Genomic DNA, 25066 nt, shown 5'->3' on the forward strand with positions numbered 1-25066 from the left:
ACCACCACCCACGGGACAGCAAGAGGCACATGGAGGAGGTGCCCAGCTCAGCTGCTCCTCCCGGTGCTGGCCGTGTCCCTTTCTCTCTCAGCACAGAGAAAGAAAAAATGGGCATGGCTGGGGTGATGATGTCAGTGGCCATGTCCACTGTTGTCATCTGATCCACAGACCACCGGGGGGGGCAGTTCAGCCCCCCACTTTAATCTGCTACAGCACCCCTGCTGTAAGAAGTGGTGGGAGCCACACACCTTCCTCCATATAATCATGCTCATGAACTGAGATCTTCCACAGAGGCCCTTCTCCCTGTCCTTCCAGGTAAGGTGATAATATGGAAGAAGGCCTTTTCTGTGGCAACCCCCCACCTCTGAAACTCCTGGGAGATCTGTATGGCTCCTTCACTGCCTGCATTTAGGAAGGCAGTTAAAGCCCTGTTTTTATAATGAAGCTTCTGAGGCCTCCTAGATATTCAGGCTGCTGTGAGCTTTATTATTCATCATTGTCTATTATATTGTCTTATGGTTTTTAGTGCCCACCATTCTGATCCCCACAGGGGGCAAAAGCGGGATATAAATTATTTTAATTAATTAATTAAATTTCTCTAAAACACAATTTTTCTGTAGCACATTTTATTTGTTTGCTTCTGTGTACTTATAGACTTGTTCTGTAACCAAGTTCTCAGGATGGCTTATGACAACATTAAAACAAAATAAAAATATCTAAAGTGAAATGGAATAACAATAAAACATACAAAGGCAGCATAAAAACACATGGCAGGGTTAAAACAAATTAAAGTTGAAACTGATTGAAAGGCCTGGGAAAACAAAAAGGTCTCCACCTGACATCAGAGTAGAAAGCAGGCGAGCCTATTTCAATGATAACTACACACATTGTGTTCACATCTTTGTTTTCTTACTTGAAGTCACTTTCCTGTTCCATAATTTTCTCATGGCATTCTTCACCTCCTCGTTTCTTAGCGTGTAGATTAATGGGTTCAGCATTGGAGTAATAACAGTATAAAACACAGCCACTGTCTTGTCTTCTGAGAAGCTGCTAGAAGGACGTATGTAGGTAAAAGTGCATGGCCCAAAAAATAAAATTACTACTGTGACATGGGAAGCGCAGGTAGAAAGAGCCTTGCGGCGCCCTTCAGATGAGCGAGACCTTAGGGACACCAGGATGACAATGTATGACACAACCAAGATAAGGAAGCAGCTCAAAGCAATCATTCCACTGTTGGCAACCACTATAATGCCAACCATGTAAGTATCAGTGCAAGCCAGTTTCAGCAAAGGGTGGACATCACAGAAATAATGATCAATTTCATTGGGCCCACAGAACGGAAGCTGGGTGGTGATAAGAGTCTGCACCAATGAATGCATAAACCCTCCAAGCCACGAGGCTGCCACCATCTGCCCACAAACCCGCTTGGTCATAATGGCGGTATAGTGCAGGGGTTTACAAATCGCAATGTACCGGTCATATGCCATCACTGTGAGGATGAAGATCTCTGTGCAGCCAAAGAAATGGACCCCAAAGAGCTGTGCTATGCAGCCAATGAATGAAATGGTTTTCTTTTCAACCAGAAAGTCTGTAATCATTTTGGGGGCTGTAACCGAAGAGTAGCAGATGTCTACAAAAGATAAGTAGCTGAGGAAAAAATACATAGGAGAAGTCAAGTGAGAGCCGAAGAGTATAGTGACAATGATGAGGAGGTTTCCCAGCACAATGACTAAATAGAAGAACAGGAAGAGCATGAAACATATTTTCTGCATCTCTTCATTTTGGGTGAGGCCAAAGAGGACAAATTCAGTCACATTGTTCGTGTTCCGCATCACGGGTCGGAGATCCATATCTAGATCTCCTGCAATAAGACATAATGAATATGTTCAGCAATTGATATGTATTGTTGGTGATTAAGGCCAAGATCTTACACAGGCAAGAGTATCAGGGGGTGAAGTCCTATGGTGGTAAGAGAAATGGACTCTTACCATTTCAGAGTGTAGGTGAGGGATCACACTTTTTAATACTCTCCTACGGAGGGGCGGGGGGAGAGCATTAATCTCCCTGAAAGTAAAAAAAAACCCTAGCACATCAGCAAACTGTTGCAACATGGCTACTTCCTGCCGTGTTTGGTTTCTACTTGCTGAGAGCTTTTCTTATAAGGGAATATTAAAGCATGTGAACAAGCAGTCAGAAGCACCTCAGTACACCACCACCTGATTCTGTCTTACGTGAACTACCACAGCTTAGTGAATTTCAGAATATAGCCTGAATACCCATCAACAGATTCTTCCTCAATCTCCCCCCACCCCCGGACCTTAGCTCTCATCTAATTATTTTGTTAGGTAATCAGTTGCATTCTATGTATGCTTAGGAGAAAAGCCATCAATAAATGCCAGAAATAAATAAATTACCAAGGGGAAAAAACTACTCAAAGAAGGTCAACAATTTAAAGTATGAAAAATGCACATATTAAAGTTAAGGTCAAAACCATAATGAATATGCTCAGCAATTGTTCACTTTTTTATTAACAGTGTATTGGATTTTTTCCATTTTTCAATACAATACAAACAATAAACCCATCCCTCCCTTCCTGCCCCTATTCCCTCCCCTTCTTGCACTAAATTAGCCTGCAGACCATATGTGATCTTGACACTTCAGTGAATGAATGCAATATAATCCATTGAAGCATACTGCACTCTGACAAAATGTAGAGTCCAGAAATATTCAGTACTTTCCACTCTGATAAGACATTGGTCCAGTTATCCACTTCTGCCATGTACTTTAGTCATGCGCATAACCTGTACATTGATGTTTCTGAAAATATTAAAGGATGCCTTGGTAAAACATCCAAAATCCAAAATGATCTATAGAATCATAGAATAGTAGGGTTGGAAGGCGCCTACAAGGCCATCGAGTCCAACCCCCTGCTCAATGCAGGAATCCAGGTCAGAGCATCCCTGGCAGATGGCTGTCCAGCCTCGTCTTGGACGCCTCCAGTGTGGGAGAGCCCACCGCCTCCCCGGGTAATTTCTTTACAATGATGAGTGTTTCAGATTTCAGCAACCTAGTCATGTACTCCCCCTGTAATAGGGGCAAGTGGAAATAGATCAGGATCAACTAGTACAGGAGTGGGCAACTTTGTAGGTCCAGGGGGCCACACCCTCCCGTCCTCCCACGGGGGCAACACACACCAGCACTGCCACCAGAAGCACCAACATGGCCAAAATCCCAGAGATTGTTTCCCAGCAGAATCAGGCTCCCTACAGCCTGCCAAATAATGTGGGCAGCCCAATCATGGTGGTGGTGGAACTGTAGCAGCAATAAGTGGGGGCCACAAAAACCTACAGCATGTGGTCCATGTGTTGCCCACCCCTGATCTAATACGTCTCTGAATTATTTGCAGTAGATTGGGAGAGAGAGTCTAACTGGGAGAGCTGGGAGAGGACAGTCCTCCTTTTGAAGGTGTCCTCTGTTGGAAGGGTTGTCCAGTCCAAGTCTGGTTTAAAGATAAAGAATGATAAGCAGAGAGAGGCGGGCCCTTGAAGTTGCCCATCAACTCAGCAGGGAGCACCTGGACAGCAGGCTGAGCAGGTACACAGGTCACCTGGTCAGTCTCTCCACTATGGTGAGATGTCTTCCATTTCTATTTAAATAACAGTATTATTTCCAAATTTGCACACGCATATATAATGCAAACTTGTGTCCCCTCTTGTGGTGATGCATTTCCTCTTTTTTTGCTATTGTGCAAGCGGCTAACCAACGTACAATGTTACAAGCACTGTGTGGAAAGTTGAGATCATTATTCATCATTTGATGAAATTATCTATACTATGCACACACGCCCGCACATACACATACAGAGCAGGAGAGATTCATAACGAAGCTGATCAATCAAAGCTGAATCTTCTGCTGTGACCTTGATATGTTACCTCGAGCGTTGCGAAAAAATGCAGCAGCAGCACGGCAAATGAGGAGAATAAATGAGGTGGCTCGCAACTGAGTGCTGTTGTTTTTTGGCCACTATATCTCCTCTGTAGAACGTACTGATTGTAGCCTGGTAGATTTTATTATGTTTTTAATGTGACTGTTGTAATACCCTGCATAGCCAATCTTAGTGTATGGTTTTTCCTATGTTACGACATCCTTGGTTAAACAATAAATCTGTTAGGCACATGCTAATTTAACAGATGTTAGAAGGAGGAACTGGGACAAATAGCCAGAGTATATAATAAGCAAGCAAGCAAGCACATGCACACGCTATCATCTAAGAGAAAAAGAAAAAGTTTCCATTCTGCAACAACATACCCGCTTCCATTTTCAGATTTCAACGCAGCTTCTCACTATCTCTGATGCAATGTGTTGAAAACAAAAACCATCGAGAGGACATGGAGCCTTATACAGAGCTGTTTGGTTTTTATGATACCGGGTGGTGAATTGGAAAAAAAAATGTCCTTGATCTGTAGGCTCTGCCTCAAATATTACATTCAAAAGAACAGTTCATAGATGTCTCCTCTAAGGAGTCTTCCAACAGAATGCCTTGCCTATTAATACAGTAGCCAGTAAATCCTGTACCAAAGGGAGGATGAGCATGCCCCTTAGATTATGATCTTTTTATATATTTTCATCCTAGAAAGCACAACAACTGACCTTCTTTGGGAAGATGTTCATTAACCTTCACCTGGTACTGTATAAATCTAGCCACTGACAGAATCTTTGGGGAGGTGAGTGATGGGGCAGGGAGATATAACTATCCTCTTTGCAGAGTATGAACAGGAACATTGTGTCAGGTGCTAAAAGGAACTCATAAACTGGGATAATAAGATCCCAGGGGCCACAAGAAGGACAAGAGGGACTAGAGCCAAAGAAGGAACTAAACTTTCCATCACTTCAGAAAAGCGTTCATAGAACACTATGATGCTCTCTTTGACTCCTCACACCCAACTCTGACTGTGCTTGTGCCAAGTGATTTTTTCAGCATACTTCCAGATGCCAGGCCATAAATATGTCAGGGGGTGTAGAATTAATGTGCCTAACCATCACATGGGGGGGTGTTTCCATGACAACAGAAGGAGGAGCGAATGGAGGAGTACCAGATTTGTTAAAAAGGAAGCGGCTTTGCTGCGCTTTGGTCCGTGCAGGGCCCCACAAGTGAGTGCTCTGCACCAGTAAAAATCGCTTCACAGAACATACTTCCTGGTGGGGATGGGGGTTAGAGTGGATGACATCTGACTGGCAGGGTCTGCTCAACCAATAAGAGAGGCTTCCCCCTCCCCCCACTTTTTGCTTTCCCCTGAAAGTCCAGATGCACCTGCATTTCAGGAGCAAGACTCACTGAGCACAATGGGAGTTACTTCTGAGTAGACACACATATGCTTGTGCTGGGAAAGGGGGGGGACTAGGGATGGCGGAGAATTTCTCCCCGAAACTTCGGGGGGCCGAGCGCCAACGTGTTCGGCCCCCCGAACAAGTTTCGGGGAGAAATCCTCCGCACACCCCCCCGCACCCCGCACCCCCCCCCGGGACAGGACTTACCTTCCCTGAATGTCCCTCCCAGCGGCGGGTCCGGCTAGCGGTTCGTCCGGTGTTCGAGCGGGGCGGGAGCGGCAGCCAGTCTTTCGACCGGCTGCCGCCCCCGCCATTGCAATCAAAGAAAAAAAAAAAACCGTCCCCTGATAGGCTACGTGACGATTCACGTAGCCTATCACGGCTAGATTTGCAAAGTCAGCCGTGATAGGCTACGTGAATCGTCACGTAGCCTATCACGGGTGACTTAAAAAAAAAAAAAAAAAGCGCGTACGCGAATGGCGGCCCCCATAGGGAGCCGCCATTCGCGTTCCTTATTTGGTCGCTGTAGTCTACGTAAAGATTACGTAGACTACAGCGAAAATAAGGGCAACGCTATTTGCGTTGCCCTTATTTTCGCCGTAGTCTACGTAAACATTTACGTAGACTACAGCCACTAAATAAGGAACGCGACTGGCGGCTCCCTATGGGGGCCGCCATTCGCGTACGCGCTTTTTTTTTTTTTTAAGTCACCCGTGATAGGCTACGTGACGATTCACGTAGCCTATCACGGCTGACTTTCCAGATCTAGCCATGATAGGCTACGTGAATCGTCATGTAGCCTATCAGAGGACTTTTTTTTTTTTTTACTTTCGTGTTCGCGGCCGGGCGAGGCGGGAAGCCTCCCCCCCGGCCTGAATTTCGGCCGGGCGAGGCGGGAAGCCTCCCCCCCCCCGGCCTGAACTTCGCGGGGGGAGCAGCGAAGCGCTCCCCCCCACCGCGAACAAGCTGCGAGAAAAGGTAAGTGACTTTCGTCCACCCCTAGGGGGGACACAGGGATGGGAAACCAGCCTCCTTTCTAACCCGATGCTGCGCATGATCTCTATAATGAAGGTGTGAAGTAGTTACATCCCAAGGCAATAAACCAAACAATGGAGAATCAGCGCTTTACAGCCCCTTGTACAGATTGCTGCTAACCTCCCCAGCAGCCCAAGCAGTTAACAGATGGATATACTGTTGATGCCATGCTCCCAATGACAGACAGCCCCATGACTGCCACTAAAATCACACAGCTGTTGTTGCTGTAGTTGTTTTCTGGCACATCAGTTTAGCTCCAGATTGTACAACCAGCAACGGAAAAGCTGCTCATTCCTTTCATGGGCAAAACCGGCAATGCTGTGTGCTGTTGCACAGTTCAGAACTAGCAGGGAGAAAGCGGTTAAGCGTATGTCTGTGTGCAGTGCTTGAATTATACGGGTTCAGAGAGGGCCTGACTCCGTAGTCTTTTGTATCAGCCCCTTAGCTACTTTTTTTTAGAAGGTTTTCAGAGGGTGGCATGATTTGTCTTGTAGATTTCATTAAGGGCACCACCGCCTTTCCCTCCATAGTTCCAACACTCTCAATGTGAAGACAGGTATTGGAGCTTTGTTGCACTGGTACATTGCATCTGATCCCACAAAGCTACAACATGCCAACTCCCAGCCCATGCTCGCCTTCCAGTAGCCAGAACAGTAGACCAGGTATCCCAGGAACAGTGTGGGAGGGTGTGTTACGCTGGTAAAGTCCTCCTGCTGTCCTCATTGGCAGAGTCAGAGACAGCCCTACCATTAGGCAAAATGAGGCGGCTGCCTCAAGCAGAGGATGCAGGGAGGCAGCAGTGGCATGCTCATTCCTCTCTATTGGAGAACAGACTTGTGTGTGCCACATGGCCTGTCCTGTGCCCCCTAAATTAGCCTACTGCCCCTAGGTGCAATGAAGGAGCTAATTTGAGTGCCATTTTCTTCTTCACACAGCACATAGTTAAACCATGGAATTGACTACCACAAGACAGAGTGATGGCCACCAATTGGGATGGCTTTAAAAGGGGATTAGACAAATTCCTGGAGGAAAAGGCTGTTGATGGCCACTAGTCCTGATGGCTATATGCTACCTCCAGTATCAGAGGCAGTGAGCCTATGTACACCAGTTGCTGGGGAACATGGGTGGAAGGGTGCTGTTGCACTCATGCCCTGCTTGTGGGTTTCCCACAGGCAGTGGTTGGCCACTGTGTGAACAGAACGCTGGACTAGATGGACCCTCGGTCTGATCAAGCACAGGTCTCCTTATGTTCTTATGTGGAAGGGCAGCATATAAGTTAAACAAGCAAAAATAAATTAGGATGCCACCCTGTCCCCTCTGTCGAAGAAAGAGTCAACTGCCAGTCCAGTTGGCTTCTGAAAGCAGAAAGGGGGTGGGGCACCATCTTGTCTTTCACCTCAGGCAGGGCAGTGATGGCCCTGCTCACTGGAAAAGTCCAAAACATTACATAACACAATACTTTTGGGGCCCAATTACTTTATATCTGGGCATTATCCTCTAAATCATCTAGTGCTCAGAATTCTCCGTAAAGAGTTCCCTGGCCCACAGGGCTGACCCAAGACATTTTGCTGCCTCAGGCATAATTTCTATAGCTCTTTTCATTGTACAAATTGTTTTTTTAAACAATATTTCATACCCCATTCATCCCTTTCATTAATCATCAGCTACCATGTACTATTTTGCTTCCTATGGATAGCTGCATCTCGGTAATCTCTATCATTTCTTCATCTAATACACTGCCTCCTTATATGCCGTGACGTGGAAAAGTTTTTATCACATCGTTGAGGTTTCCTAAAGAAAGTTGATATTAGTTTTTAAGAGCAGTGGAGGAAATTTTTCTAAGAATGGGTTGTAAGAATTTAGTTCTTTGGCACATTCAGGAGTAACTTGGGGCATTTCTATACAAGGCTTTTATTATGCACTCATGATTGGTCACTCACTGTTTTTTGCTGGTCCTTTATACAATGTCATCAACCTCCAGGGGGGTGTTTCCACCAGCAGTTGACTGTGAGCTGGCTACATGTTGAGGTTGTCAGGGATACATGATGTTGCGGCCATCCAGAGGCCACGCCGGAGCTTATCAGGGAGATCCTGGATTTCTTGAGACTGCTTAAAGTCCGATTCTTTTCCTCAAGTCAGGCCCTCCCCAGTATAGTTGCTGTGTGCCCCAGCCCCTGCATTGACCTCGGGTATGCTAGCCCTGCCCAGGGGGGTGCCTTTCACCGTGACCCCAGTCAAGGGGTGTTTCCTCCCATTGTGCTGAATGAGGCTTGCCCTCTGAATGACCACAGAAATAACAGAGAAGCCCCTCAACTGACATGGCACAGTGCAATCTTGAGGCTCCAATTCTCCTTTGTTTGGTTTATTGACTTAGGAAGAAACTACTTCAACCCTTCGTTATAGAGATTCTGCGGGTTAAAATGGGGGCTTGTTTCCCATCTTTGTGTTCTCCCCCACCCTTTCCCAGCACAAGCATATGTGTGTCTACTCGCAAGTATCTCCCATTGTGCTCAATGAGGCTTGCTCCTGAAATGCAGGTGCATCTGGACTTTCAGGGGAAAGGAGAAAGGGGGGGAGAGTGGGGGAAGCCTCTGTTATTGGTTGAGCAGCCCCTGCCAGTCAGATTATGTTCACTCCAACCCCCACCCCCACCAAGAAGTATGTTCTGTGAAGCAATTTTTACTGCTGTGGAGTACCTGCTCATGGAGCCCTGCTTGCAGCAAAGCTGATTCCTTTTTTAAAGAAATCCAGGACTCCTCCATTTAGCTTCTCCTTCCATTGTCATGGAAATATGACCCAGGGCCCCTCCCATGATTTATTGCTATTATAGCAGTGTAATTCTCAACGAGGATAATGTGATAAGGGATTTTATTATTGTTTGAAGCACAATACATTTCCGGTAAATTTCTGGAATCCTGCTTTATTGCAGTGCCATCTAGTGGCTGTTTGTTTATTTATTTATTTATTTATTTATTTCTATACCGCCCAATAGCCAAAGCTCTCTGGGCGGTTCACAAAAACTAAAACCAAACAACACACAATAAAACAATTTAAAATATATAGAACATTAAAACCACAATATAACAATACAACCACAATAAAACCTAGCAGCAGTACAGGAGTTTAAAATACAGATTTAAAACAGCAAAGATAAAAATTTAGAAAGCTAAAATGCCTGGGAAAATAAAAAGGTCTTCACCTGGCGCCGAAAGGAGTACAGTGTAGGCGCCAGGCGAACCTCACTAGGGAGCTCATTCCAGAGCCGGGGTGCCACAACAGAAAAAGCCCTCCTCCTAGTAGCCACCCGCCTCACTTCCTTTGGCAGGGGCTCACGGAGAAGGGCTGCTGCTGATGATCTTAAGGTCCGGGCAGGCACATATGGGAGGAGGTGATCCTTCAGGTAACCTGGCCCCAAGCCGTTAAGGGCTTTGAATGTTAACACCAGCACTTTGAATCGGGCCCGGAAATGGACCGGCAGCCAGTGCAGCTGGAAAAGTACTGGCGTAATATGAGCTCGCAGGCCAGTCCCTGTTAACAATCTTGCTGCCCTATTTTGGACCAGCTGAAGTTTCTGGACCGTTTTCAAAGGCAGCCCCACGTATAACGCATTGCAGTAATCCAGACGAGAAGTTATCAGAGCATGGATAACTGTAGCTAGGCTATCTCTGTCCAGATAAGGGCGTAGTTGGTATACCAGCCTAAGCTGATAAAAAGTGCTCCGTGCCACTGAGTTCACCTGTGCCTCAAGTGACAGTTCTGGATCCAAGAGCACCCCCAAACTACAAACCTGATCCTTTAGGGGGAGTGCAACCCCCTCCAGAACAGGTTGATTATCACCTAGCCGGGCAGACGAACCACCCACTAACAGTACCTCCGTCTTGTCTGGATTGAGTTTCAGTTTATTGGCCCTCATCCAGTCCATTACCGTGCCCAGGCACTGGTTCAGAACAGCCACTGCCTCACCTGGTTTTGATGAGAAAGAGAGGTAGAGCTGGGTGTCATCCGCATATTGATGGCACCTCAGCCCACACCTCCGGATAACCTCCCCCAGCGGTTTCATGTAGATGTTAAACAGCATGGGGGATAGAATAGAGCCTTGTGGAACCCCATGGCACAATTGCCATGGCACAGAGCAATAATCCCCCAGCACCACCTTCTGGAATCGGCCATCCAAGTAGGAGCGGAACCACTGTAGTGCAGTGCCTCCAACTCCCAACCCAGACAACCTATCCAGAAGGATACCATGGTCGATGGTATCGAAAGCCGCTGAGAGGTCCAGGAGAATCAACAGGGTCGCACTCCCCCTGTCCCTCTCCCGGCAGAGGTCATCCCACAGGGCGACCAAGGCAGTTTCCGTTCCAAAACCAGGCCTGAAGCCCGATTGAAATGGATCTAGATAATCCGTTTCATTCAAGAGTGCCTGGAGCTGTCCTACAACCACCCGCTCAAGCACCTTGCCCAGGAAGGGGATGTTGGCCACTGGCCTATAATTGTTAATATCCTCTGGGTCCAGGTTAGGCTTTTTCAGGAGTGGTCTAATTACTGCCTCTTTTAAAGCGGCAGGCACCACTCCCTCTCTCAAGGAGGAATTTACAACCTCCTGGACCCAGCCGGACAACCCCTCCTTGTTTGATTTAATAAGCCATGAAGGGCAAGGGTCAAGCACACAAGTGGTCGATCGGACTTGGCCAAGCACCTTGTCCGCATCCTCAGGCCTCAGTAACTGAAACTCATCCAATAAAACTGGACCAGACGGTGCTCTGAATGCCTCTACCAATGGAACTGCATTAATCGTGGTGTCCAATTCATGACGAATCTGAGCGACTTTATCCTCAAAGTGCCACGCAAACCCATCACAGCGTGCTACCGAGGGTTCCACCGTCTCTCTCCCTGGCCCAGAATGTAACAGGCCGCGAACCACTCGGAAAAGCTCCGCCGGGCGACACTGAGAAGATGCAATGCTGGTGGAAAAGAACTGCCTCTTTGCCACCCTCACCGCCACAGAGTAGGCTCGATAGTGGGCTCTTACCTGTGTTCGGTCAGACTCAGCACAAGTTTTCCTCCACCTGCGTTCTAGCCGTCTCCCCTCTTGCTTCATTGCCCTCAGCTCAGGTGTATACCAAGGAGCTGGCCGGTCTCTGCTCAGAGGGAGAGGGCGCTTGGGTGCGATCGTGTCAACCGCCCGAGTCATCTCTGCATTCCACAGAGCGACCTGGGCTTCGACAGGAGCACCAGCCATACCAGCAGGAAAATCCCCCAGAGCCCTCTGGAATCCATCGGAATCCATTAATCTCCGGGGGCGGACCATTTTAATAGGTCCCCCACCCTTGCAGAGGGGAAAGGCCGCCAGAAGTCTAAACCTCAGCAGGAAGTAATCTGACCATGACAAAGGGACAGATGTTAATTCCTCTACTTTCAGATCACCATCCTCCTGCCCAGTCGAGAAAACCAGATCAAGCGTGTGTCCTTTTATATGCGTTGGGCCAATGACATGTTGGGACAGCCCCATGGTTGTCATGGCGGCCATGAAGTCCTGAGCCGCCCCGGATACAGTGGCCTCGGCATGGAAGTTGAGATCCCCCAGGACCATCATCCTGGGGGTCCTCAACACCAAGTCCGAGACCACCTCGGATGGCTTTTTCTGCATGATTTTTCAGAGCTCATGTTCAGATTTCTAAGTGTTGTTTATATATTTTGAAAAATGTAAATATTTGCAGATACTGTGAGAGGTTGTTTAATATTAATGAAAGGGGGGTTGGGTGTGGGAGGGAGGATTCTTTTCTTAGCGAGAAACCATAGCCATAGCTCTGAAGTGATGGTCCTAAGTGGGTTAGGTGGTTGAGGGGGCTGAGTGAGGTTGAGGGGGCTGATTGAGGTTGGTGTACTTATGACTGATACAAAGCACTTGTGGATAATCTAAAATAACACACCTTCAAGGGTTTGAAAGCGATGGCTTAAAACCAATACAAACTTTTATAAAAGCCAGACATTTTCTTAAAATAAGAAAATAATTCTAGAGATGTAGAAAACCTTTTATTGACCACTTTGAAACCACAGCAGTATCAATATGAATAAAAGACTGTGAGAACATACTAACCCTCTACTTCCCTACCAAGAAGCTGAAAGTAGTGGCAAAACATTGCAGCAATGCATGGAGGAATAGATCTTCATTCCATAGCGACATACCTAGTCAGTAATAGAGGCGTAGTTACAGACTATTACAGACTATTACATAGCCAGCCTTGGTCATCTGTATTGTGGCACTTTAGCAGACATTAAGAAGTAAGCAAACTTCTCCACACTGCTATTTCATGATCTTTTGATGATGTAAGCAAAAGTCATAGTTGGTCTGCCCCTTTTCCCTCCTCCCCTGATGGCCCCCTCTGGTTTATTGCTTTAGGAAGTAACTACTTCATACCTTCCTTATAAAGATCCTGTGGTTAGAAAGGGGGCTGGTTTCCCATCCGTGTGTGGTGCTGTCGTCCCACCCACACATCTTTCTCAGCACAAGCATATGTGTGTCTACTCAGAAGTAACTCCCATTGTGGTCAATGAGGCTTGGTCCTGAAATGCAAGTGCATCTGGAGCTTCAGGGGAAAGGACAAAGGTGGGGGGAGAGCAGGCGGGGAAGCTTCTCTTCTTGGTTGAGCAGCCCCAGCCAGTCAGATTATGTTCACTCCAACCTCCACTCCCACCAGGAAGTATGTTCTGTGAAGCAATTTTTACTGGTACAGAGTACTTGCTTGTGGAGCCCTGCATAGACCAAATCGCAGCAAAGCGGATTCCTTTTTTAAACATCTGGTACTCCTCCATTTGCTTCTCCATCCATTGCCGTGGAGACATGGTCCAGGTCACAGTCCTCCCCACTATAGTAAGACTTATTTCTATTTAAATTACAGTAAATATTTCTAAATGTCTCCCAAGCATTTTAGTTCTTCAGTTTTAGAGCACAATACTATGGCTTCTAGTCAGCAGCTAGACAGCCATAGGATTGGTCAGTTCCCAGGAACCAACCTCGGAGACCACACTCCAAGGTTGGTTCCTGGAGAACTGCCCTCCACCCCCTCCCGCGCCACCTTGTAAGCAGCATGGATTGGCCCCGCACTCTGTGCTCGGAAGAGCAATGAGGAGTGGGGGAAATGGGGTGTTCCTGGGGGTGGGGTGGGGAGTTCGGAAGTGCCAGTACAACACTTTCTGTGTGTCATCTGGCCTCCCCAACCTGGACTCCGAGGTCCTGTGGCTAGACAGCCTAAATCAGCTGTCTAGCCGCGAATGCAGGGCGGCGGGAGCGCAGAGGAGATGCACTCGTCACTACTCCTCCTGCCCTGCAGTGGATGGGAGGTCATCTCCAAATTCGGAGGCAGCTGTCCCCCCCTCCCCATAGGTTTGCTCTCTCCGTGTTTTAAATGTGTTCTTTTATTTTTAGATACTTGCACTGCTGGTACTTGCTTTTATTTTATACTATAGTTCTAAACTTCTAAAGGTTTCATATTACATTTTGTCACATTGTTGTATTTTATGGTTTTAACTGTTGTGAAGCACCCAGAGAGCATCAGCCAGGAATCAAACCTGGGACCTTTTGCACGCAAAGCACATGCTCCACCACAGAGCTATGGCACCTCCTCTTCCCCAGTCAAGAGAGAGAGAGAAAATGTTTTAGCAGACCACAAGCTAAGCACATCTCAATAATGCAATGTGGCAGCTCAAAAGGCTAATACCATTCTAAGCTGCACCAAGAGAAGTATAATGTCAAGGTCATGAGAAGTAATGGTACCACTACATTCTGCTTTGTCAGACCTCAGCTGAAGTTCTGTATCCAGGTCTGGGCACTGAAGTTTAAGACAGATACTGACAAACTGGAGTGTGCCCAGAGCTGGTGAGAAAGACAGTCCAGTGAAGAAAGGTTGAAGGAGTTGGGTATGTTTAGCCTGAAGAAGGGATGATTAAGAGGCAATATGATAACAACCTTCAAATATTAAAAGGGCCGTCACATAGATGATGGAGCAAATTTGTTGCTTCAGAGGGTAGGGCCCAAACCAACTTCAAATTACAAGAAAGGGAATTTGGACTAAACATTAGAAAGATGTTCCAGACAGTACAGGCTGGTTGACAGTGGAACAGACTGCCTTGGTAGGTGGTGGACTCTCCTTCAATAGGGGGTTTTAAGCAGAGGCAGAATGGCTACCTATCAGGGATGCTGTAGTGGCAATTAGCTGCATCAGCAGGGTTTGGGGCTAGATGACCTTTGAGGTACCTTCTATGGTTCTATGAGGATGATACCTATGGTTGAAGCAGATGGAGAAACAGGCAAGGAGGGGCTAGAATGGAAATAACAATGGAGGATGATACCATTAGCTGTTTTGGTTTTGAGTGCCAAGAAGTCTATTCATTTCAAGAAGATATTAATTATGAACAAATAACAGTACATACAGTGGTTTTAAATACTTATCATCAACTGGGATATCCAGTTGGAGCCATGGCATCCTGCAGTGACTTGCGGAGTTCCGCAGGTTGTTTATCTCAAACAGCTGGGAAAAGGTTGAGAAACCTTTTTATCTTCCCCTGGAATTAAAAGGGGAAGCTTACAGTACCATCCAGATGAAATCTTGGAAGAACAGCTGCTTCTGTGAAGAAACAGAGGGGCTGAAATCTAAGATTAGATGACAGAGTGTCATCTACTGAACGTTGTTTGAAACACCAAAGCAATTAGGAGACATAAGGACAAATGGCTCCAAATAGCATTTCTGAATTTAAACTACCAGGAATATCTGAGGATCTGTAATTAAATCTGCATAAGTGTTTATTTGTTTTGTTTCTGCAATTATACTTGCTTGTTGTGCTTTTGCAAGTGGAGGATGGCAGTACCAAAGGAAAAAAGGAAAGGCTTGAGAACACCACCTACCCCCCCCCCCAATTGCTCCCTCGGCAAAGGTTTCTAGAAATGCCAGAGATGAAGAGGAGTTGCTTGCTTTGATAAAAACTATGTCTTCTCAGCTACCAGAGCAGTCAAAGAAACTTGAAACAATTCAGGACTCAATTACTGCCCTTCAGGGGGCTGTGGATTTAATTAATATCTCTTTTCAAAAGATGGAAGCGAAGGTTCTTGAAGATAGGGTTACTGCTCATGAAATGGCCATGGAAGTGTCTCACAATATTTTGTCTGCTCGAATTTCTCAACTGGAGGCCTTCACACGCAGAGCAAATCTACGTATCCTTGGTATTAAAGACGTGGCTACTGATATACGTAGGTTTGGCTGAATTTATGGATAAACTTTTGCATGAGCTATTTGCTTTACCATCTGAGTTTTTACTTGATAATTGAGCATGCATATCATGTTCCTGGTTCAAGACGTGGCACTAAAGGGACTTTTGGAACTGTTAATGTTCAATTTTCACAAGTCTCCACAAAAAATTATCTTATGCATCTGGGAAGAGAACAAGGTGAGCTCCAGTGGGGACCAGCAAATGACAAGATTATGCCCTTTCCTGATTATACTAAAGTATTTGCTGACAGAAGAAGGCAATTCACCAAGACAAGAAGTTTGGCAAAGCAAATTAACCTGCAATATCATATTAAATATCTGGCTACATTTTGTATTCTTTTTGAAGGCCAGATGAAAAGATTTATGGATCCTGATGCTGCAGAATCATTTTTAATTGGTTTTAAAATTAAAATAAGGGAAGCAACTCTCTCAGGCTCCAGAGTTGGAACTTAGCCATTTTTACTTTTCTTTTGAAGTGTTGTTTGGGCTTTAGCTGATAAGATGTCTAGGCAGTATGCCAGAATAAATGTTTTCATTTTTTTCTTTCTCCTTTTTTATGTTATATTTTAATAAAATGCATATTTGTGTGTGCATGTGTGTGTACACATATAAATATATTTTTAGATATGCTATTACTTAAAATATACAAATGATTTTCTTTTGTTTTTATCCTTAAACCTTTTCCCCTTTTTATTAGTATTATTATTATTAATATCATTATAGGATTATTATTATTACTATTCCTTGTTGGCTAAACCTTTAATGTTTATTAATACGCGTTAACTGAATGGTAATATATGGCCAATGGAAATGGATTGTTTGCTTCTATTCCTGTGCTATAAGACTGTTTGGATATTTGGTTTGTTCTTATTGAACTTTAATATAATTCTTTTTTTTTCTCTTCCTTCTTTTGCTATCCTCCCTTTTTTCTTTTTCTTAGAATACTGTAATGTTAGAAACTGAAGTTTCTGATTATATTGTTGGTAGTGTTTATTTCATTTATAAAAATAAAATAAAATAAAAATAGATTTTAAAAAAATATTTATCTTCAACTATACATTACTTCAATAATTTCCCACAAGCATTTTGTGTGACTGGAGAAATTATATGGATTTCAAACTCATGGTAGAAATCTCTATTTAGCATTTACATAGAAAAACATCCTTTTTAACTATCCTTTAGGCATGTTTATCCATTTAAAAGGGTGCTGGGGTCACAAAGTAATATAGCATCAAAAATGGTGGCATTTTCACAACTGACACTACAAAATGCATCTGAGCCTCCCTCACACTTTGAGTGTCATGTATGAATCCTGTTCATGTGAGGGAGGGGGAGTATAGGGCCATCCCAACCATTAGGCAAAGTGAGGTGGCTGCTTCAGGCAGCTGATCTTGGGTTCCATGAAAGGGCAGCAAACTGTTATATTTATTATCTTTTATTTATTAGATATTTATTATCTTTGTGTTTTTACTGCCAGGGAGCGGGAGAGGAGCCCATGGAATTTTCTATCTCAGGTGCCAAAATAACTTGACCAGCCTAGGATACTATACATCTTGACTTGACATGAGTTGGGGAGCTATTTTTAGCTTGCCTCAGGGAGCAAATTCTCTTGGGCCAACCCTGAGGGGTAGGAATTCAGAAGAAAAACCAAATGTACATTTCAGCTACATTTGTGTGAGGAGCCAATTTAACACAAAGCCAATTTGGGTGCTGTGTAAAGAAAACACCCTAGGCCTTCTGATCGTGGTTGTTCATCCTCTCTCTGTCTGTATGGGAAACCTCCCCTTCGTCCTTAGTATCTTTCTTCTCATTTAGGGCCCCCTGAAGGATGAACTGAAGAGGCTCCCTAAACCATTTCCCCCTAGGGCAACCTACTAGGAAATAAATAGCTGGGTTGATGCTACTGTTTACAGAGGCAAGCAAGTAAAAAACGTTCAGGAACATATAATAAACCTTTGAGTAAATTTTCTTAACTTAGGGGAACAGCAAAAATGACAAAGAAGAAGACAGTGAGTAAAATAGCTGTATGGAGGTGTCCTTGCTGAATGAGCAGTACCTCACATTTGTGAACAAGGTCAGGCTGCACAGAACCATGACAGATGTGCAGAGAAAGAGGTTTATGACAGTGATTGCTCTGTTCATCTCTTGATGTTTTTTCCCATAAAGAACAAATGTTCAACCCAGACAGCAGGAGAACAAGGGACCACAGCACTGCTGATACAGCATTAGACGCCCACCCAGGGCGATGGGAACGGTACCAGAATGGGCAAAGGGCACAGAGGCACCTCTCAATGCTGATAGCTGTTAGGAAATACATGCTAGTGCTGTATAAGAACAGTTCAACTTTGAACAATACGAACATTGGCATACACCACAGGAAATAATACCTGCCGAAATATTCAACAGTAAAAATGATGATGATAAACAGACAGAAAAGGAGATAAGCAAACTCAGCCAGGGCTAAGCTGAGGATGTAAATGATGGTGGGGTTCTTCCTGATGTAGAATCTGAGAAACTGAAGCACAATTCCATTCCCCACCAGGCCAAAGAGGCAGATAAACTGATTGATGATGTAGATTATCCCATCCCCTGATTTGTGCTCATAGGATTCACATTTGATACAGTTGTTCTGTGCACAGAAAGCACTCCTCGAAAAAGGCAAAAAAGTTGGTGTCATCACAGTCGTCATATAGCTTCTGTTGAGGGATGGCAGTATCCTCCTCTTCCCCAGGCCTTTTTCACTTGCAGGCAGGAAGAAGGTGGAAGCAAATCAGGAACTCAGGCTGCATTTTTGCCATCAACTCATGGAATAGAGATCTATGCATTAGATACGTCACAACGTGCACTGCCATGTAACTATGCATAGGACTATGCTGCAAGACAGCAGCCTTTCAATAATAAACATGATTACCTGCTAATGCGCTTCTCTACCTGAAGCTTTTACTCCATGGATATCTACTTTCAATTTTGTTGTAGAATTGACACCCGAGCTCTGCAGAAAGAGTTTTTCCTTTCCTGCTTTCCTGCTACATAACCTCTGGGTGGCGCTGTGCTATAGCAGACTAACACAATTACAACAAGAAGGAAAATATGTTTTCTTTTGCTTTCAGAAATAAGAGCTTTTCTACCCAAGGCATTTACGGCTTCTTTACATAATGTTGTGACCCTCCAGTTTCACTTCTGTTTTTAAACAGCATTTTTCGCAAGTGTTTTTAGAGAAGGGAAAATCCAGTATAGCACAGTGCCACCTAGAGTTTAGATATTAAATTTATTATTTTTGTGTTTTTACTACCAGGACAGTATGTGTTATCCTATGAAACAAAGCATATGCATCACTTGTATTTTTATAACATTTTTTCTTCTGCACCAGCATCAACATCCAAAGCAGTCCCGTATTATGAAAATCACAGACCGGACCCCAGGCCACAACCTTCTTAGCCTATTTGATAATCTGGTCCTAGTCAAAATGGCCTCCATTACCAGGAAAAAAGGACTCAGATGCAGGGCTAAATACAGATCTCCTCAACTGTTCTACAGCCTTACTGTGGAGCACCTGAATGAAGCTCAGAACACAGTTTGCAAACCTGCTCACTAGATTAGACCATACTATTTTCCTTTTAAAAATAGCTGTGGGGCATCTTTTCTCCAGTACAGAAAATTCCTGTGTAAAAATGATCTTCCTACTCCAACTTAACAGCAATCTCTGGTGTGCCATTTCTTGTTTTAATTGTATATCTTTTGTTTTTGCACTGCCTCTTTTCTCTGTTGCTTCAGTGTTCTGCCACTAGCCTACCACAGTCTGACCTTCCTGGCCTAAGGGTAGTACAGAAGTGGATTTGCACCAAAAGCTCATATGGCATTTATTGCAGATTTTACTGTGCCCTTCCACCTTCAGATGACGTAGCATCTGTACTCCAGCAAATTACTCTTTGGAGCATTCTAATGCACTGCATGGTTTACTGCAGGACACATTTCTTGCATTAGGTCCTGAGAGACCTCAATAGCTTTTGATTCCATTCATTATTATATCTGTTTGAACCACTTGTGTGGTCCCACGCCTATTTTACTGGCCTTACTTACAAGACGTCTGCTTCAGTTTTTGTGCCACTATGTTCCACCTTGTCCCCTACGTTGCTTAATATTCATATGAAACTGCTTGGAAAGGTAATTTGGGGGCTGGAATGTAGTGTCATTTATACGCTAATGTCACCCACTTCTAGCTTTCATTTTCTGCAGAAGTCCAGAAGAATCAACAGGGTCACATTTATTTATTTATTTGCAATATTTATATACCGCTTCTCGTTTGAAACAAATCCTGAAGCCGTTTACAAAAGAATAAAAACAAAGAAAACAACGGCAACAAAAAATCACACACTATAGTGTCATGGGGTTGGTTTAAAGAGTGAGGAAAAGCCAAAGTAAACAGATACGATTTCAATAAATGCCTAAGGGGGCAATCCTATGACCGCTAGTCAGCAGCTAGACGGCCATAGGATAGGTCGGTTCCCAGGAACCAATCTTGGAGCCTGTGCTCCGAAGTTGGTACCCAGAGAACTGACCCCCTCCCATGTCACCTCGTAGGCAGTACGGATTGGCCCTGTGCTATGTGCTCAGAAGATCAGTGCAGAGCGGCAAAAACGGGGCGTTCCCAGCGGTAGGCTGGGGCGGGGAAGTCGGAAATGCCGGTACAACACATCCTATGTGTCGTCCAGCTGCTGCTTTCCGCGCTCCGAGGTCCTGTGGCTAGACAGACAAAATCGTCTGTCTAGCCGTGAAAACAGGGCACGGGGAGCAAGGAGGAGATCCACTCCTCACCACTCCTCCCACCCTGCACTGGATAGGCGGTCACCCCTGGGCTCAGAGGCGACCATCAATCTTGATAGGATTGCTCCCTAAATCATGCTACCGTTGAGACCTGATGTACTTCAGAGGAAAGATCTTTCTACAGGGTGGGCTCCACTGCAGAGAAGGCCAGTCACCGTTTTGCTGCCAAACAGAAATCCTTCGGTTGCAGCATGGACAACAGGGGCTCCCCTGAAGATTGTAGTGGCTGCAATGGGTCCAGAAAGAAATGTCTGCAGGTGAACAGTCACCACTCGCTGTAAGGGGTTGACTCAGCCCTCCTCACACATTAAAGGAGCTCAGAAGAGGGCTGTGGGGCTGTACAGCACAGCCTCATCTCATGCATATAATTCATACATACACAATAAGGAAATAATCACACACACAGTTCTGTCTGTCTCTCTCTCTCCCAAGCCAAAGCACACTTCAGAGTAAATGCAGGGCTCCTCCCAATAGTGTGGGAGGTAAAAGGGCTTTAACCCTTTGACCCCATGCTCTGGCCCCAATCTGGATTAGGGGCTAGCACCTGCAATTTATATTGCAAAATACATTTTTTTAAAAGGATCTTTGTCAAGCTTTTTGCAATATAAATTGTAGGTGTTGTGTCCGGTCCCCCCCACCCGCCCGCCCCCAAATCTGGATCAGGACTGTAGTAGGGGCAAAAGGTTAAAAGCCCCACTCTAGGTTCCATTTCTGAACTGGGATATCTGCACTACTCTGAAGTAACGTGCATTAGGTCTCACACACACTTCTTGGGGCTGCTGCAAAGTGTGGAGGCGCATGGCTTTTTAAAAAGAGAGGGAGATTATTAGCTACTGGACACCCTGCAGAACAGCCTGTTTTTAACATTACTGTGTGTCCGGGAGGGAAGCCTATCTATGTCTCTATACGGAGTGCGAGAAAGCAGTCCTTCCCAGTGCCCTGCTTCACTGCCTCTTTGCCAAGTCCCAGGGCTCAGGAGTGTTCTGAACATGTGAACACTCAGAGCAGGGATAAGGTCGCAAGCTTGATAGCACGGGTGCGGCCTATTCTTTTGTTAGTGAGCCTATTGCTGCTGCTGGTGTGGGGTGGGGTTAGTTGGGGAGGCACTTGGCTAAGCAGCACTGGGGGCAGAGAAATCAAGCGCTCTCTAATTACAAGTCGGATGGGGAGATCGGGGACGGGGGGAGGAGATGGTGAAGGGGGTTTCCGCCCCCTGCATCCCTATAATCCAGCCGCCAATGTCTTGAGCAGATACCAGATTTTGTGGTTCTGTGTTAAGATTCCCCCCGGCAGCTGCACATTCAGGATGTGAGCACGTAGGGCCCATTCACACAGATGCCAAATGCCTGGTCTGTGGGGGGCATGGCCAGTGTGCATGTTGGGGGCAGGGGGCAGGGTTATGCAGCATAGCCCCACAGTCCCCTCACAGATTCACTTAATTCATGAAGGGGTTTGAATAACCCCCTTCAATCACCTTGCCCCGCATGTAGTACAGAATCAGTAGTTCATACGGGACAACGTTACAGTGACAATCACTCATTATTCACTGGTAGAAAAAACATCTCATGGGCGTATTACGTAGTGGCATTTTTAACATCACCATCTATTTTTACTTCATGATCTACCAGTGGACCCACCTGAGCTTGCACGGGGAGGAATAGCCCATAGTTTGATACAGCAAAGCCTTGAAGTAAAGTTATGCAGGCTGCTGGCACCCCTGGGCACTGCTCCTGCCCTGCTGTGACCCCCTGAGGGAGGGGTCCGCCCACTCCATTCCCCAGGGGGGGCGCATCGCAGCAGGGGGAAGGCACATAACTCTGTCCCTCCACCTATCTTCTCCAGGGTATCCTGTCTTCTCATTATGTGGCCAAAGTACTTCAGTTTTGCCTTTAATATCATTCCCTCAAGTGAGCAGTCTTGCAGTCCAAGGCACTCTCAGAATTTTCCTCCAACACCACAGTTCAAAAGCATCTATCCTCCTTCGCTCAGCCTTCCTTAATTAATTAAAATTGATTTATACATTGTAAAAACTAAATAACCCTGAGTTTCAGGCATCTGTGTTTCTCTGTCTTGGAGGTATGGCACAGACAGACAGACACACGCACACAAACAGACACGCAGACCCTCCTTTCTGACAGACAGACAGACAGACAGGGAATAATAAGCTGGAATGAACTTCCCAGAGAGGCTCACCTGAAGCCTGCGTTGAACGCTTTTCAGCACCAGGTGAAGACCTTATTTTCCCAGCCATTTTCATCTTTCAGTTTCTGTTGTTTAAATACTGTTACTTTCCATTGCTGCTAGCCTTTTTTGTTTGTTTTTAAAATTTTATACTGTAGTTTTGAATTTTTACATGCTTATATTGTATTTTATCATGTCGTATTATGTGGTTTTAATTGTTGAGAACCACCCAGAGAGCTTCAGCTATTGGGCGGTATAGAAATGTACTAAATAAATGAATAAATAAATCATTTGCCCACTCAGCACATGTAAAGATCCATATTTTGCGCACTATGTTCTGCCCCACAATTTTTCTGAAAAATACCACATCAGCAGAAAGAGACCCTCTATATAATAAGAGACTTCAGCACTGCTAAGGCATTGCTGTTCAGTAATCATCTGGAAATAAGTTTATTGCTTGGATTCCACATGGCGCTTAGATGATGCTACATTCCCCATTACAATCCCGCTATGATAATCGTCACAGCAACGGCGAAAACAGGTAGCACATTACCATTCCAGCCACAGCCAAGCCAAGAAGTTCGAATGTTTTCTCATTTTTAAAAAAAATTGATTTTTATTACCACATCTATGCTTCAGTAAAAAAACAAAATCAGAAGGAAAAACGTAAGAAGAAGGTTGTTGAGAATAATGAGGGGATTGTATTGCTGAGCACTGCAGGACATGTAATGGTAGAGGTACAAACAACCCATGCAGGTTAAAGGCAAAAGCCTTAACTAAGTAAGGGCGCACTCCTATGCATGTTTAGATAGAAAAAAGTTCTACAACTCCCAGCATGGCTGGCTGGGGAGTGCTGGGAGTTGTAGGGCTTTTTCTGTCTAAACATGCATAGGATTGCGCCCTAAGAGAGCAATCCTATGGCCGCTAGACACTGCCTGGACGGCCATAGGATTTTTCGGTTTCTGGGAACCAAGTTCATCCGATCTCGGTTCCCAGAAACCACACTCCCCACCCACCCCTCCCTCTCGTAGCCAGCACAGTTCTTTCCGTACCACCACCGTCTCTGCGCTAGTAAATGGAGTGCAGAGAGGGTGAAAACAGGGTGTTCCTGGAGGCAGGGAGGGGAGGAGACCACGGACAGCTTTTTTTAGACAGCTTCCTATCCGGTCTCCAGGCCCCCTCCCTCCCCTTTCCCAAAGTGGCAACTAAATGCAGAAATGCAGGGCGGGCAAAGCACGGCGGAGAGGATCTCCCCCGTCCTCTATCTGCCCTGCATTGGATAGTCAGCAGCCTCCGATTTCGGAGGCTACCAACTATCTCAATAGGATTGTGCCATAAAGCTGCAACAATCCTATTCATACTACATGGGAGAAAGTCCCAATGAACTCAGTGGGACTTACTTCTGAGTAGACATGTACTGTATAGGATTGCGATGTAACTATGGACCAAACTACATGGCATGATAAACCATTCCTTTCCATTTATATCCCGCCTTTTTTCCTCTTGCAAGGAACCCAAGGCAGCTTACATTATCCTCCTCCTCTCCATTTTAGCCTCACAACAGCAACCAGGTGGGTTGGGCTGAGAGTCTGTGACTGGCCCAAAGTCACCCAGTGAGCTTCCATGGCCGAGTGGAGACTAGAACCCGAATCTCCCAGTTCCCAGTCCAACACTCTAGCCACTACACAAGGTGTGCTGAATTGCCCGCTTTTATTTTGAAGAAAAAGCAGCTGTGGGGCCTGAATCTGGGATGTGGTTCCAATGCAGATTGAGGCCCTGTGTTGGTTTTCTGCTGAACTCCCCCACTACTGCTATTTGCCCCCAGAGGTGCTGTTTAGTACAATCAGCATCTCTGGGGACAAATGGCAGCAGGGGGAGAGGGAGGGGCTTAGTTAGCAGGAAACTGGCATGAGGTATTGTTCCATTATGTTTAAAAGAGGTGGTTGTGAGACCTCTGTTGAAGAAGCCTTCCCTGAATCCCACCATACTAGATAACTATCATCCAGTCTCTAACGTACCATTTGGGGGCAAGGTATTAGAGCGTGTGGTAACCTCCCAGCTCCAGGGTTCCTGGATGAAACAGATTATCTTGATCCATTTCAATCTGGTTTCAGGCCTGGGTATGGGACGGAGACAGATTTGGTTGCCTTGGTGGATGACCTACGCCGGGAACAGGACAGGGGGAGTGTATCCCTGTTAGTTCTGCTGGACTTCTCAGCGGCATTCGATACCATCGACCATGGTATTCTTCTGGGATGCCTCACTGGGATGGGACTTGGGCGTACTGTTTTACAGTGGCTCCATTCCTTCCTAACAGGGCGAACTCAGAAGGTGGTGTTGGGGGATGCCTGTTCAACTCCATGGCCGTTAGCTTGCGGGGTCCCTCAGGGTTCTGTTCTGTCCCCCATACTATTTAATATCTACATGAAACCCCT

General features: G+C 45.5%; 1 protein-coding gene and 1 pseudogene across 1 annotated transcript; both read right to left on the minus strand.

Annotated features, from left to right (window-relative positions):
• Positions 1-893: 893 nt before the first annotated feature.
• Positions 894-1850, minus strand: LOC146358125 (olfactory receptor 4S2-like). Its single transcript, XM_084803699.1, has one exon. The coding sequence runs from the start codon at positions 1848-1850 to the stop codon at positions 894-896; it is 957 nt and encodes a 318-aa protein (XP_084659825.1).
• Positions 1851-17354: 15504 nt separating this feature from the next.
• Positions 17355-18315, minus strand: LOC146358126 (proto-oncogene Mas-like; annotated as a pseudogene).
• Positions 18316-25066: the final 6751 nt, after the last annotated feature.

Source organism: Heloderma suspectum, chromosome 1, assembly GCF_057233095.1.
Source record: "Heloderma suspectum isolate Gila_16-S chromosome 1, 16-S_ref, whole genome shotgun sequence".
In the NCBI taxonomy this organism is placed as follows: Eukaryota; Metazoa; Chordata; class Lepidosauria; order Squamata; family Helodermatidae; genus Heloderma; species Heloderma suspectum.

What these genes read in the sequence shown, in the direction of transcription:
- LOC146358125 (XM_084803699.1), bottom strand. Translation starts at nt 1,850, where the DNA reads ATGGATCTCCGACCCGTGATGCGGAACACGAACAATGTGACTGAATTT.